Source organism: Podarcis tiliguerta (assembly GCF_965153285.1).
Source record: "Podarcis tiliguerta genome assembly, chromosome: 14".
NCBI classification, from domain to species: domain Eukaryota; kingdom Metazoa; phylum Chordata; class Lepidosauria; order Squamata; family Lacertidae; genus Podarcis; species Podarcis tiliguerta.
The window spans coordinates 22,236,728-22,253,376 of NC_139547.1; the positions used below are offsets into that span (position 1 = coordinate 22,236,728).

The 16,649-nt window shown below is 44.7% G+C and overlaps 1 protein-coding gene across 2 annotated transcripts in view; it reads left to right on the top strand.

Annotated features, from left to right (window-relative positions):
- The window catches only part of IGF1R (insulin like growth factor 1 receptor), a 182,957-nt gene that overhangs the window by 12,291 nt on the left and 154,017 nt on the right, over positions 1-16,649 (top strand). For both annotated transcript variants that reach the window (XM_083411841.1, XM_083411840.1), the window contains exon 2: positions 12,735-13,280. In XM_083411841.1, the coding sequence (XP_083267967.1) occupies positions 12,878-13,280 (403 nt within the window). In that variant the 5' untranslated portion in view covers positions 12,735-12,877. The remainder of the gene's footprint in view (positions 1-12,734; positions 13,281-16,649) is intronic.

Consider the following 16,649-nt stretch of genomic DNA (forward strand, 5'->3'; position numbering starts at 1 on the left):
GGCAGATTGCAGCAAGCTTGTTATCTGGGCTCTTGTGCAACTTTGTTTAGTCTTCCTTCCATTTGTGGAGTGTGTGTTGAATTTTTGGCTGTGTATGTGCTGTTTTGAACCTCTGTGTGTGTGTTCTGAGACAAAAAAGGCCGCTGAGAGCCTCTTTCCTTCAAGTTATGCATAGGATCTGGGAGCCCTGGCCTGCCATCCTGTGCACACTTACCTGGGAGTAAGTTCCTTTGGACTCAGTGGGGCTTAACTGCTGAGCGATGTTCATAGGATTGCACTGTCAACATCGTAAAGACTACAGCAAGTTTAGCATGCTCTGTGAGTTTTTGTACAGGAAGGTGCTGCTTTCTTACTTTACAAAAGGAACTTTCACAGATCTTATCGGAAATCTTAAACTGAATCCATTTTCCGTACGATGGACACAGATAAAGATAACACTTCTCTGTTTACAAAATCTAGGGAAAGCTGCTTTGCTAGTATGAATGATGTATGCTAAACATGGAGGATAACTTGATAAGAAATGCTAAAACACATTAAAGCTCTTTAGAAAAGGTATACTGTTTACCTCCATAGCCCTTCCATAGTGTATGTGGAGTGCTTTGCACATATAATTTTGATGAGCACCCCTGTAAGGTAGGCTTGTGTTTACTGTATTGCATACTGTATTGCAAAGGGAGCTTAAACTGAGAGATGATGAATTGCCTAAGGCCATATTGGTTGAGGTAAGTCTTCAACCCAGTTTCCAGGTGATGTCACAGTTAACTCACTAGAATGAAAGTTTGTTTGAAGTGGATGGATTGACTATCTTGGTTGGAAAATACGTCAATTTCTTGGCGTTTCCCAGGATTCAATCAGCGTCATATGGGCTGTTCTCGCTTAAAATTTCACAAGAACAAAATGTATGTTGGATCAGCTGATTATGTGTAAGAATACATTTGGTTCCTTTTAAAAAAGGAAATGAAGTGGTGTTTCTCATTTTCTAACAGGTGTAAACCAAAGTATTGCACCTCGTCGCAAATTCAGCAGAAGATGCTAAATCCAGTGTTGGGAAACTTTCCCAGCTTTAGGGCCTCGTTCAATTCCAGGCAACCTTTTGAGGGTCATTTGACAGTGGTACGCAGGGTCAGAAGCAAAAATGGCCAGAGCAACAAATGCTAATTCTTGCATTTCAGGGGGTTGGACTAGATGACCCTTGGGTCCCTTCCAGCTTTACAATCCTATGATTCTATGACTTCCCTTTCTGTGCAACTATCAAGACAAGCACGAAGCATTATCAGAGTTGAAAGACACATTATAGTCAGGCAAAAACACTCAAGAAATTTGTAAAGCAGGGGTGTGACTGAGGGGTAAGGGGGGGTGGCCTTTGGAGAGTCCCCACAGCCAGAAATAGAGTGCTGAAGGCCGCTGGGAATGAAATTCCTTAGCCCTGTATTAAATGGTGCATTTTCCCAAGCTGAGATAATAACCAAAAGACGTTCTATAGTCACTGTTTTAAATTCAGAAGTGCAGGCATCTCTTCATGATAGTCACAACCTTCTAAGTTTATGCATCCTTCTCAGATTATATAATAATATTATAATTATGGAACAGTAATAATTAGGAATGCATTGTGATGATCAATGCAGATCTTCATGTGTTACCTTTCAGCTTGATTTACTGTTTTCTGTGAGCTTAACATGGGGAAATGGGTTTGGAGTGCTCCAGTATCCTATCTTGAAGCGACCTAAGTTGTTTTCCGTGAAGTTGCATTGTACGTAAGAGAACTTGCACGCCATTCTCTTGAAACTGAAGTGCCATATGTTTGAAGTGTTCCTAAACACTTTGGAGCTTTTGGAGCATACAGTGACTAAAAAGCTCCGCTTCTATGCTGGCTGGCTGGCTCTGGAACTTTGCAGACGAGGGACCCAGCTGCAGAAATAGTTATATGACCCAAGTCAGCTACACCACTGTATACAATAGTTCAGATTCAGTGTTGGAAATTAACCAGGCGCGTTTTGCGACTGACGTGGGTCTAATTACGACCATGTGGATGTCAGGTTGGTGACTGCAGAAAGCAAAATGTCAGTTAGAGAAGGATCTGAAATATTTTCCTTGAAGCCTGAATTTGTTTTATTCTGGATTGTTTTATTTGATGTATTAATGTGTTGTAAACCACTTTGAGATTTGTTCTTTAACATATAAAGCGGTATAGAAATGAAGTCAACAGCAACATTCATTTAAAAATGGCGCTTAGACGTTCCATTGTGGTGACCTTAACCTAGGTTTAAGGTGTCATTTGGCGATTGCCGTATTTTTTGCTCTATAAGACTCACTTATTCCCTCCTAAAAAGTAGGGGGAAATGTGTGTGCGTCTTAATGGAGCAAATGCAGGCTGTGCAGCTATCCCAGAAGCCAGAACAGCAAGAGGGATTGCTGCTTTCGCTGTGCAGAGATCCCTCTTGCTGTTCTGGCTTCTGAGATTCAGAATATTTTTTTCTTGTTTTCCTCCTCCAAAAACTAGGTGCATCTTGTGGTCTGGCACGTCTTATAGGGCGAAAAATACGGTAGCTTATGTATTGACTGTTTAGATCTATCCTTTTATTTTTAATAATCTGGAGCACTGAGTTACTGCAGACCTGTGCAACTTATGTTTGACCAGCCATTTACAATGTTCCATTGGGCTGCAGTAAGCCTCCTTTTTTTGACAACTAGCCACATTCAAGTCACGTAATGGATGGGTTGCAGTTGGCTCGCAAGTTGTGCAGGCATGGAGTACAGTACCTCAGGCTTGGGGACACAAGAACCTGTCTGAAAGAGTCAGGGCAATTGGCCCATATACCTCAGCAACTTTCACCTGAACCCCCCCCCCCCCCCAGATCACTGCCATTTCTCCCCCCCCCCCCGCGAGTAGATTGCAGTCTCTTGGGAGTCGGACACCCTGGTCTAGGGCATTAAAAAAATAAATTAAGGTTTGTGGCAATGTTGACCACTTGCAATGGTCTTAATTGGTAGCTGGGTGGTTGTTTTCTGTGTTGTTGTTTTTTAAAAAGCCCCTTTGCATTCACTTTCTGTGGAAGGCAATGTTCACTGGATGCTTTAACCTTAGCATACTTGGGAGAAAACTTCACCAATTTGGATGTGACTTCCAAGTGCACATCTTTTAAAGATTTAAGGAGGTGACTATTTTCCTGGTGGGGCGAGAGTTAATGCTAGTAATAGTCGTTCTCAGCCACATGCCTCCCATTTCCGTGCGCAGATGAGTCTAGCTGAACCTGGTGACTTCATCTCCTATGTGATGCCAGCAAATAGCATTAAACTGCGTGATGCCAACAAATAAGCATTGAAAAAATTGGAGGCGGGGGGTGGTGGCGGCGGAATGGGAAGCGGTCAGGGAGAATGTTTATCATGCGTAAACCTATTGATGCTACAGCACACCGTAAGTGATAGCCCTGTTTACTTCGAAGTATGAACCAATATTGTTGTCCAGCTGGCTATGACTTTACATCTGCTGTGTTTAGAATTTTGCTCTTTTGTGTGTATGGGGGGGGGAGGGAAGGAACATTATTATTTTGGAAGGGGAATTGAGCGAAGCGCAACGCTTTGTAGTGGCAGGAGGCAAGGGTGGCTCAGAACGAGCGGCACGCAGCACACAGCAAACAAACCATTGACCTTCTTGGCTTCTTGCTATCAGCACAATCCTGCCCTTACTACAAAATTCAAAGGGGCTGCTATCTTGTTTTCTAAGTTTCCCAGATAATAAAGAAACTCCTGGGGGGCGGGGGGGAAACTCGTGGCCATTGATATTGCCCTGTGACCTCTGCTCCAGTTGCTTGAGAAACCTGGAGAGCAACCACTCTCACCTCAACTACCTGAGCTGTTTGGAATGGGGAAGCCATGGATTCCCGGTACGCAGGAAGCTTCCCTGTTTGTCCATCTAGCTCAGTCTTGTCAACCCCTGACTGGCAGTGCTTCTCTGTGATTTTGGGCTGGGTTCTCTCAGCCCTACCTCAAGTTGCCAAGGATTGAACCTGGGCCCTTCTGTATGCAAAGCAGATGCTGAACTCCTGATGCTGAACGCCTTTGCCAACATGGGAATGGGAGCTTCTCTACATGTAAAGTGACATCCAGCACTGGGGCCTGGCCCTGATTGTATTTAGGGCCCAACATTCATAGTGGGGTTTGACCTCTTAACTGAGTCCAAGATGTGGGCTGTGCTCTGCAGAGGGTGGTCACAGGGGAGGCCCACACACAGCCCTTACGTGATTGGGAGCAAGCTGTGCAATTGTGGCAGTTCTCCGTCCCTCCATAAACAGGGCTCAAAATTCCTCAGGCACCAGGCATGTTTTGCAACCAGCGCTGGTCCAATTTCAACTGCAAGGAGATTTCTGGGCGCCACATTGGCGACTGACACCTTCATCAAGCCAGATGACTTGTGTGCAGCAAAATACGCGCATCTTGAAACCATGGACCCCTTGCTGTGTAGATCTTAGTCTTCCATCATTACATCACAGAAAGTGAGTGCAGGGCTGTGTACAGATATATTTGTGCTGCAGCCTTTTCACCAGCCACCCAAAGGGAACTCACATACCACAGTTTAAAAACCTCTGCCTTAGTCTATAGACTATAGAATTGTAGAGTTGGGAGGGATCTTAAGGGTCATCTAGTCCCAACCCTCATCTCTACTTTAGACCTTGCAAAATTTGACACAAATATATTGTGGCTGGGAGAAGATTTTTGGAAACCCAGAGTTGATTTGCAAGCAAATGAACTTAACCAGAGCAACTTTTTTCTGTTCCCGTTTTTTAAGGAAGCTAAATTTTCATAAAGTCAAGGTGAACAGTAACCATTGGAGCGTAGCATGATATTGCAACTGGGGGCACACATTGAACTGGTACTCTCTTGGAAGGGAGAAAATAGCATGCCGGGAAATGGATTAACCAAGGGAATAAATTTATGCTACCTGTTACTAGGACTTGGTGGGTGGGGTGGGGAGAGGGGAATAAAATGGGCAGCAGTTGAATGAGAGGTAGCATGAGAAGTTTAGCCAGTGATCCTGCACAGGGTTGAATAAGACATCTGCTTTCACAGTATTTCTGGACGCCTCAGTAACTAGGCAAATGGGACTTCTGGGCTTGCTTAGAAAGGAACCGGAAGGCTAAAACTGCGGTCTTGCAAATAAAAGGTTTCCACCATTGGTTGAATAGAAATGGGTTGGGAGGGTGAGGAAGAGGTGTGTCTCGCTTCCTCTTTTACAAGTGCCGCAAATAGTGCAGTGTAGTGGTTGGAGCCCAGCCTTAGTACTGGGGAGACCAGGTGCAAATCTTCATAGCACCATCATAATGCACAGCTTTGGGCCTGTCACATGATCTCTACCTTCCTGACAGGGTTGTGAGGATAAAATGGATAGGAGGATAAGCCCACATAATGCCACTCTGGTCTCCTCCTTAGAGGTGAGCTATCAGTGTATTAAATAAATACTTCTCGCTTTTATTTTTTTTAAATGTAAAATGGCTCCTAAGCTTAGAGAAGGGTCACCCACAGTTGGAGATTTCATACTGGAGTGGCTGTATCCGAGTTGAGGGAAAGGTTTGGGCCTGTTTGTTTATGGCATTTATATCCCACCGTTCTTCCACAGAGCTCAGTAGGGCTGGGCGATGCCAGCTTTTCAGCATCGCGCAAAACATTGTGATACAGGAATGCATTGCAGTGTTGACAGGCGGAGGGAGGAACAAGCTGTATCGGCCGTGGACCTGTGAGGCGCCAGGGCAAAACTGCCTCAGCTGCCTCCAGTGCCTGCCACGCAGAAGATGAAACTGTCACCGCCAGTGCCTGGCTCAGGGAGGAAGGAGGCAGGGGAGAACGTAAGGGACAGGCAATCCCCGGCCATGATATACTGCTGGGCAAAGGCGTCTTCGCTCTCTGGGCCTCAAACCGATCCTGGGCAGTATAGTGGTACCTCGGGTTACATACGCTTCAGGTTACAGACTCCGCTAACCCAGGAATAGTACTTTGGGTTAAGAACTTTGCTTCAGGATGAGAACAGAAATCATGCTCCGGGGTTGCGGCAGCAGCAGGAGGCCCCATTAGCTAAAGTGGTGCTTCAGGTTAAGAACAGTTTCAGGTTAAGTATGGACCTCTGGAATGAATTAAGTACTTAAACTGAGGTACCACTGTATATCAATACATTGCCCAGGCCTAAAGCTTGAGGTGGCATTCATGGCTCTCCCTGTTGCCCCCACAATAGTTCTGTGAGGCAGGTTAGGTTTAGAGCCAATGACTGGCCCAGTGTCGCCCAGGGAGCTTAATGGCTGAGTGAGGATTTGAATTCTGGTCTCCCATATCTTAGTCTACCACTCCCATTCATTACACCACACAGGCTCTCTGGCTGTTAGAACAAAGCTTGTGTAGGTTGGCTCTGCATTTGTTTTTCGTACCTTTTCGTCACCCCTTTCCTGCTTCCACCGGGTACTTGTTCCCAGTTCTTTTGTTTTCTTTCAAATGCCCAGCGATGTGTAATGCTCCAGTCCTCCCAACCCTGCCAACTGTGCCATGAGTGTTGCAAGATTCAACAGGTGGGAGGAGAATCTGGGATCGGCAAAGGCGGTGACGTTCGCTCGGCTCAGTTATCACGCAAGGGCCTCTGCAGGGGGGGGGGGGAATAAGTCAACATAAGGGAATAAGTCCTTGGGTCCATCAAGTTCAGTATTGTCTACACTGACTGGCAGCAGCTCTCTGGAGTTTTAAGTAGGGTTTTCTCCCAGTCCTATCTGGAGATGGTGGGGATTGAACCTGGGACCTTCTGCTTGCAAGGCAGATGCTCTACCACTGAGCTACAACCCTTGCCGACTTAATGCGTTGTGCTTGCTCCAGAGCTTCTGTGCCTAGGCTGAAGTGGATGCAATGGTGGCAGAAGCATCACCAACACCCTTCCAAGGCTGAAAAAATATTCCACCTGGCTGACCCCCCTGCAGTTTTGTTACGCAGCTAAGCAGAATAGCTTATGTATTGCAATTATATTTATCCAAGGAGTACATAGTTCACCCCCTCCTCAGTTGATCCCTACAACAACCCTGTGAGGTGGGTTAAGAGGCAGTGACTGGCCCAAGGTCACACAGTGAGATTCATGACTGAGGGGGTATTTGAACCCTGGCCTCCCAGGTCCTAGTCTCACACACTAACCACTACACCACACTGGCTTCCTAGAGTACATCTGCTTTGGGGCAGCTATATGAATTAAGTAGGTAAATAAATATGGGGAAAGCAAAATGTCACTTGGAGAAGGATCTGAAATATTTTCCTTGAAGCTTGAGTTGGTTTTCTTTTGGCTTGTTTTATTTGATGTCTTAATGTGTTGTAGACTGCTTTGAGATTTTTTCTTTAAAATATAAAGCAGTATGGAAATGAATACAACAACAACTCCCCCTGAGGGGAAAAAATGGTCCCATAACCTAAGTTTAAGGTGCCATTTGGTGATTAGCTTACCGTATAGATCTGAGTTTCTAACACTGCTCAGTATTGTCTACACTGACTGGCAGTAGCTCTCCGGGAGCCCTACCTGGAGATTGCACCTGGGAGCTTTTGCTTGCAAGGCAGATGCTATGCCATTGAACTGTGGCCCTTACCTCTGGGCGACATTCACACCATACAATTAGTCACTATACAAAAGCTTCCCCCAAAGAGTTCTGGGAGCCGTAGTATGTTAAGGGTGCTGAGGGTTGTTAAGAGACCCACGTTCTCTGCTGCCCTGAGCTACAATTCTTGTACAGTGTACCTCAGGTTGCAGGTTCTTCAGGTTACAGACTCCACTAACCCAGAAATAGTGCTTCAGGTTAAGAACGTTGCTTCAGGATAAGAACAGAAATTGGGGTCTGGCGGCACGGCGGCAGCAGAAGGCCCCATTAGCTAAAGTGGTGCTTCAGGTTAAGAACAGGACCTCCAGAATGAATTAAGTACTTAACCCGAGGTACCACTGTAGTTCCCTGGCAAGAGATTGATTGTTAAACCACTTTGGGAATTGTAGCCCTGTGAGGGGAATCAGGCGGTGTCTTAACATCTCTCAGCACTCTTAATGCACAAAAGTTCCCAGAATTCTTTGGGGGAAACCATGGCTATTTTCTAAAGGGCTGTAAATGTAGTGGTGTGATTGTGGCCAGGGTGGTAGAAGAGACTAGTTTCTCTTGCGAGTGCTCCTGCTTAGTGATGGTGAGCTGTTTGAGCTCTCTCTGCTGGTTGCTGGGACACTCACAAGCACCTTGATTGTGTGAACTGCTTGTTGAAGGCTAGATGGCATTCAGAATTTCCCATTTGAGTGTGTTCTTGAGCGTACCAAGTCATAAGAGGTTCCGGCAGGGCAATCATTATCTGGATTTGTTGTCTTTTAGAGGTGAGATCGCTGGAGACTTGCATGTTTGGTGGTTACTTATTTTAGATAAATACACAAGTTTATTTATTTCGATTTGTATGCCACTTTCCCATTATAAATGTGCTCAAACAGAAATGCGAATTGGTACATCATTACAGTCTTCTGTTGCACCATGGTTACCCTAACGCTGAGCCATGATTCTCCACATAAATTTCCCAAACTGTTATTGCTTTGGGTGCTCCTGCAACAGTCCATTCTCTGTTTATGATATTTTGGGTCCTGGCAAGTTTGGCACCTACAGTGCACACCTAGAATGAGGCTTGTCCCCCTCACCTTCCCTTACAAAGGAGCGATTTTTTAAAATAAAGTGCTGCATATTGCTGAGGTCTCTGTTTGTACCATGACCCCTACTCTACCACTCCAGCAACAATGGAATTCCAATAAGGAGTGGAATATTTTTAACTTTGTATGCAACAGTGGAAAGTTGATCTAGTTGATTGCAAGTTCCTGCTTAGGAAACTCTTGTAACATACACAAATGGCTCCTTGAGGATTGGTGTGTGTGTGTGTCCTTTTACTATGTTTTTATATACAGTGGTACCTCGGGTTACATACGGTTCAGGTTACATACGCTTCAGGTTTCAGACTCCGCTAACCCAGAAACAGTGCTTCAGGTTAAGAACTTTGCTTCAGGATGAGAACAGAAATCGTGCTTCGGTGACACAGCAGCAGCAGGAGGCCCCATTAGCTAAAGTGGTGCTTCAGGTTAAGAACAGTTTCAGGCTAAGTACGGACCTCGGGAATGAATTAAGTACTTAACACGAGGTACCACTGTATGCTGGAAGCCGCCCAGGTGGCTGGGGCAACCCAGTCAGATGGGTGGGGTATAAATAAAATTTTGCTGCTGTTGTTGTTAGGCCAAACAGATATTTTGCCTGAGAGAAATCCTCCTTGTGGTGCAAGGGTTAAGTTTGAGGCTCCACCCCACGGCTTGCTTAGGTTTGCAAGGGGGGAAATGCAACATGCTTTGAATTTTTGGAATTCCTAACCCTAATAGTTCACTGGATGAAGGAATGGTTTATTCATAAGAGGTGGGGGGCCTCCCTCCCTTTTTGCATTCATCAGACCTCTCTCCACCCCCTTACTTCCTGATGATCTGCTCCCAAGATTTATTGGGGAGGGTCTAAGACTGATTGTTTGTTTCTCTCTTTCATATTGAAAGGCAGCCTTTGAAGCGGCAAAAGCTGTGCTTCCTGTTGCTGTGGCTTGAGGTTACAAAGGGAACAGATCATGGAAGTCTAGTCACTTGCTTGGGCCTTTTTCAGAGGAGATTTTAAAGAGAATCCTTAAAACATACACACAAACAAACAGGACCGCAGGAAACTTCCTTGCACTAAGGCCACATGCGCACCATACATTTAAAGCACTTTAATACCACATTAAACGGTCAATTTCTGCCAAAGAATCCTGAGAAGTATAGTATGTTAAGTTGCTGAGAGTTGTTTGGCAGCCCCCTGTTCCTCTTGCAGAGCTACAATTCCCAGAGTTCCCTGGGAAGAGGAGCAACACCCTGGGAACTATAGCTTGTCCATGCTCCTACCAACAGTGCGTATGTAGTAGGGGGATATGCTTAAATACGGAGAAACTTCACAGGGACATGTTTGAATTGGGAACATAGGTAGTTGTATTAACCAGGAAGTTTTGAGTGTACTTGCAAGGTCATGATAGGGCATAGCAGAGACACCTGTTGCAGAGTGTTTGCCATCATATTTATGCTTTGGTTATGGAGGTTGAACTGCCCTTGGATTTGCCCCCCACATATTCAGGATATCTGTACCCTCGTGCAGCTTCTTTGTCAGAACCTTGACATATTTAATAGCCCTTTTTGGACATCTGCTGAGTCGATCTGGGCAAGGAGAATGCGTTGATCAGAGCTAAAAAAGAGAGAGAGAGAGAGAGAAAATAAAATTTTCTTTGGGAGCTAAAGTAACTCATTATCTTCTCTGGGTGGCGTGTCATCCATCTGCTGATATAAAAATGAGTATGAAGTAAAGCTTGTGTTCCTTTAGAGGCTAAGCATAGTTATATAAATTCTCTGGATTGCGTACTAGTTAGAAGGAAGTGGCAGAGTGTTTGCTAAAAATGGTGAATGAAGAACATTGTAGTCCTCAGTTTTGTCCTTTGGAAGATTCACCACGGTAAGCGCGCGCGCACACACACACACACACACACACACACTTCCTCTGTGTGTAAAATGTGGTCCAAAGAAAACAGAACTCAGCCAAAAAGAAACTGTAGTCCTCTTTGAACTGGGATCAAGTTTGTCTTTCTAATAGATTAATTTCAGGGCGAAATGAACAAAAATAAGAAATAACGTGTCGTGCAGTCGTTAGTTGAATTTTCTGAAGGGAAGGCAAGATGGGACGAAACGGCAAAGGCAGGTGTAAAAAAAGAAAAGCAAAAATGCTAGATACTGCTTCTTGAAAAACATTCAAATCTTATTAAATCATGTGAATTTGGTCTCAAAACCTCAAAACTCTGGATGCATTGTAAACTTAAATGGTCCTTCAGGGGAATGAATAGCGAAGTCTTATTAAGTGGCTATTAAAAAGGTGCCCTAGGTATATTCTCACTTTGTCTTCCAGTGCTGTCACTCTTGTCTTCAGACAAAAAAACAGACCCCAAGGGGAGCTTTGGATGTAGGGAGTGGCTTGGGTTGTCTGTGGCCTCCCTGACACAACACCAAACCACCGTTTTTAGCATTTTGTGCTCAAACCTTAGGCGTTTCTGCTTTTCCCACCTCTTTCTTCCTCCTGTTTTCAGCCAATTGCAGTCACTTGCCTGCTCCAAACTTGAACAAGGTGAACCATGGTTTAACTATGATTTAGGGAAGCAAACCAACTTCAAGCTGTGGCTTTTATGGTCCTGCCTCATTTCCCTAACCAACAAATACAATCAACCGTGTATTTAAGTGCTTGCTTGGGATCCGTCCTTCTTCCACCAACCTGCTTGCTCACCTGCGTGCGATCTGTCTAGCAGGCTGTGCCTGGCATAGAAACCAAACGGCTTGCTGCTTCTGTGCCCAGAATTGGAGCTGTGTGCTGCAAGAGGGATTCTTTCCTTCCTCTCCCAGCCCTCAGCAGGATAGTAACTTTAGTGGGCTTAATTGCAATGTTGAGGACAAAGCTCTGGTCCCTCTCCCCCACCCCAGTAAAAACGTTCTATATAGCAGCATTACAGTATCAGCAGTTTGATTTTCAACTCCTTCCCTAATGATCCCTAGCATGGAATTTGCCTTTTTCATGGAAGCTGCATGCTAGGTCAACAGCTTCATTGAGCTATCCACTGTGACCCCAAAGTCTCACTCCTGGTCAGTCATTGCCCTGTCAAACTCCATGAGATTATCTCTGAAAGTTAAGGTGGCTTTCACAAATAAACTTTCTTATTTTGAATTTCATTTGCCATTAATATTCATTCACCTGGGGAAAGTACTTTTGGAGCTCTTCGCGATCCTTTTTCTTTTTTTTTTTTTTGCTTTGAGCCTGAAACCATTTAGTAACATCAGCAGACATGGCCACCTTACTGCTCACCCCTAACTCCAGATTGTTTATGAGGAATTTAAAAAGCTTTGGTCCAGTAAAGATCCGTGGCGGCGTGGGATTCCCTCCCTTGGGAGAACTGCCCATTTATTCCTGCTTTCTGCTGCTTCGCCAGGACTTCTCCTCTTATTTCATGAATGCTAAGCTTACTCATGAGTTTTTGGTGAGGTACTTTGTTGAAAGTTTTTAGGAAGTCCAAGCACACTGTGGCTACTGGATCTCCTCTTGTTGACATTCTCAAAGAACTTTAATAGCTTAATGCTATTACTTGCAGGACTCATAATAGGTTAGTGTGACAGAGGGGAAGAATGGTCTCTGAAGCTTTGTATTGGAACCCATGATATTCTATCAGGGTATGTATCCATGCCATATATTTAAAGCAATATCATACCACTCATGGCTTCCCCCAAAGAATTTTGGGGGTGGTAGTTTAAGAGTGCTGAGAGTTACTCTTGCTCTCCTAGAGCTACAAATTTCAGAGCAGGTTAATGATCCGTCCCTCTTCACATGGAGAATTATAGTTTTGTGTGGGGAACAGGGGCCTCCTAACTACTCTCAGCACCATGAACAAACCACAACTCCCAGAATCCCTGGGGGAAACCGTGGCTGTTTAAGGTAGTATGATAGCCACTCAAATGTATGGTGTAAATGTGGCCTGAGTGTTTCTAAACTGCGGAACTGTTTTATTTAATTTTGTTTATAACCTTAAGCGTTGCTTTAAAGATGAGTCCATGTATTGTTTTTTAATCCTGTTCTTTCTGTTCTTCTCCCCACCCCCGATCATTTGCCTTCCAGTTTGTGGGCCAAACATCGACATTCGTAACAATGTGGAGCAGTTCAAGCAGCTGGATGACTGTACGGTGATTGAAGGGTACCTCCGAATTTTGTTGATCAGCCAAGCCGAGGACTTCAGTCACTACCGCTTCCCGAAACTCACAATGATCACAGACTATCTGCTGCTGTTCCGTGTGGCGGGCTTGGAGACCCTCAAAGACCTCTTCCCCAACCTCACAGTCATCCGCGGCAAGAACCTTTTCTACAACTACGCATTGGTCATCTTTGAGATGACTAACCTCAAGGAAATTGGACTGTACAACCTGAGGAACATCACCCGGGGGGCCATCCGGATCGAAAAGAATTCTGACCTGTGTTACCTCTCAACCTTGGACTGGTCTCTGATCTTGGATGCTGTTTCCAACAACTACATCGTGGGGAATAAACCGCCAAAGGAGTGCGGGGACTTGTGTCCGGGGACAGCCGAGGAGAAGCCGCTTTGTGAGAAGACATCCATTAACAACGAATACAGCTATCGCTGCTGGACTTCCGGCCACTGCCAGAAAAGTAAGCATGGGTGGTTAACCTCTGCCCCCTTCTAAAAAGCATTTCGTTAAGGAATAACACTCCTCTCCACCTCTTATAACGCATACACCTGACATGTTATCGTTGATAGGAGCTGTCTGTGAAAAGGCACGGTTTCAAAACCAGTGTGGATTTGGGTAGAAATGACCTTGAAACTGCAGATAATTCTGTTTGCCCACTTCTTGAACTAAATTCTAGAATAAGACAGAGAAGGATCAGGTGTTATATATTTATTGCAGGGGTGGGGACACCTATGGCTGTTCAGATATTTGTGGACTACAGCTTCCATGAGCCGCAGCTAGCATGGCTAGTGGCCATGGATGATGGAAGCCATAGTCCAGTAACAATGGAAGACCACAGGTCCCCCATCCCTGATCTTTTTATACCCATCTTTGCTTTCATGATGGAATTTGAGGTCATGGAGATATTCGGAGTTGTATCCAGTGGTGTAATTTAGCTGATGGTAAGGAAGCATCAGTGGAAGGGGGAGGGAAACAATTTCCAATCATTTGCCCTCTCTAAATCTGCTCAAGAACATTGTGGGAAACTCGAAAGCATACTTAGGGGCGAGGTATTTCTTGGGGTGCAAGGAGGTGGGGGGGGGGATAGTTGAAAATGGTTTCCCTCCAAATTGCACTGATGGACACCTCAGTGTCTTCTGAGCAATGCCATTGGATAAAACCCAGACTCCCTAGGTGTTCTCTTCTTCCAGGCGCTGACCAGATTAGCTACAGCAGTTGTCGTTCTCTGGTGTCCCTTGAACCATAGCCTGGTACCACTTTGGGCAGCTGGTGGGGGGTGGGGAGGATAGCATGTCAGGACACTTCACAAGAAGAAAAGCATGCCACACTGGGAGGGTAGCCAGGACCCTACATGGATAAAGACTAGCTTTGTATGTGCGGATAATATTTTCTTTGCGTTGAGAAAAACACAAACATGCAAATCCTACCACCAGACATTGACAGCCTTGGAAAAAGCATCAACACTTCTGTATGCTGGGTTACCCTGGGTACTGGCTTCCTGGTGTGTGTGTGTGGAAAATCATAGAACCACATAACCAGATGGCGGTTAGGTGTGTTTGTGTACAGCATGTAGATATAAAGTTACCTGAAATTTGAGAGAGAGGCAGAATATGCAGGTCCTTTGATTTGCGCTGTTGCTCCTCTTAGAGAGTCGCATTATAGGAGAGACTCCACTTTGCGGAAATGGGTTCTACATGATGATGACAAATCTTCAAAGTGCAATGTAGTGCATTATTTTAGAATGACAATGCCCCTCCTCTCGCATTTCAGGCTTTCAAATGGATCTTTCACTTGTCTATCAAAGCAGTTGTGGACAGAGGTGGGGGTTTTTTTGGCGTATATATGGATTTTGAATGTGGTACCTAGTGGTTTTACGTAACCATTACAGCTGGGTGCACAGGTGAAATTGTGCCTGTCGCTACTGTTTGCAGTCTTATCACCTGTGGCAGAGTTTGCCTTCCCCTGATAAAAGCAAAACAAAACAAAACACTTTTGTTTTTGTTTTCTGCTTTGGGATGTGCGTGTGGGAACTAGGACGAACATGCCTGCCGCTCAGATAATGGGTAGTGCAGCCATTCTTGTATTCATCCAGTGGCGTTGAGCAAATGGAACTACGGCAGTGTGTTTTGAAATGGTGAAGGGGCCTATGGATTATTATTTTAAAGCAGCAGCCTCCATTAAGTAGTGGAGATGCAGCTGGCATCAGTGGACAGCACCAAATATAAGGAGAAATTTATGGCATGTTATCAGTAGGAGTGAAATATTTAGGTTGGGAGGGTGTACTCTGTGGGTCTGTTATGAGGAAGACCCCCAACCTCTTATGAGATGTGGGCAAACATAATCCATTCTCTCTGGAGAGAAATTTGGGTAGATTGGGTTTTGCTTCATTTATTTTAAGTTACATAATGTATTCAAATGTTGAAACCAGAGAGAAGGGTCATATCCCAGTAATTGGGCCTCTACTGGGCAGAAGGATCTAGATTCAATCGCTGGCCTCTCCAGGAAGGACTGGGAGAGATCTAATCTGAAATCCTGGAAAACTATTGCCCTACACTGTCGATAATACGGCTTCCTCTGTTCCATTTCATGAAGTAAACTTTGTGAGGTAAGCCAGTATTATCCCCATATTACTGATCATAGGAACTGAGATTGAGTGGTTGGAAGATTGAATTGGGGAGTCAGTCCCCAGCTAATTTAAGCCAGTTCTTCTTTGGGCATGGTGTACCCCTACTCACTTAATCCAAAAACACCCTCTTGGAATGGATGCATGGCTGGGGGAGACCCCTTCTTCAAAGCAACTTGGTACAGTCCAACTTGCTCATTGCTGTGTCTCTCTTCTGAGTGGGAGGAGACGGGACATTAAGAGACCTATCCTACCTGGTTGAGTCCAACTGAACAGGTTTAATGGTACAAATGACTTGATTCCATGCCATCAGCCATTTGGAAAGTATTCACGTTGTTTGGTTTCAAGCAGTACCGAGAAATCAGTTGTTAAAATCAGGTATCCTACAGTGCTCTTGGTACTAGCATTTAATAAATGAAATAATGGCTCAGATCGATAGCTTTGTTTCACCAGAATTCAGGTGTTCAATATTGTGGGTCCAGTTCTGTGAAACTCCCTTCTGCCTGAGACCCTTCCCTGTTGTATGTCCAGCACTTAGTGAAGACTTTAAAAAAACACCCCACAAATCAGGGATTTTAAATGTTTTGCTGGTTAATTTCAACTGATTTTATTTCTCCTATATTCTAAAAAAATGTAAGGCTGCCTTTGTGTAGCTCCTGTTGGTGCTATAAATGTACAATGCAATTGCGGCCTAGTTTGCTTGGGAGGCTGGAATGCCCTCCCAATACACCAGGAGACTTGCGTTTCTTTCTCCTCCTCCTTCCACACGTGAGGTTTTGGTGGAAGGTCCTCACCTCTATATGTGCAAACAAAGGATGGTTTGGGCAAGAAGACTCTAGAAGTGTTTCCCAGGCTACAGCAGAAATGACACATTTGTCAATAGTCTGTTGTGGGCTAGAAGCTTTAAAAACAGCACAAAACAAGCTTGAGATTTTCTGACAGAAAATTCTGGCATGAAATAAACTGATTAAGAAAGAGTTACAACTCATTTTAGGGGAATTGGGTTTTAGGTATTATGGTAAAGTGGACACAGCAAAGCGTGTTTCTCAGTTCGTTGCCAAAATTGCAAAACAAACAAACAAACAAACCCACCCCAAAATTTTGAAGACCCAATATTATTTAAAGGGGCTACTCATAATAAGCCTGGATTGCAAAGAGGGAAAACATCATCTTTCCTTTCAGCATGCCTGGAGGGGAACTGCCTGC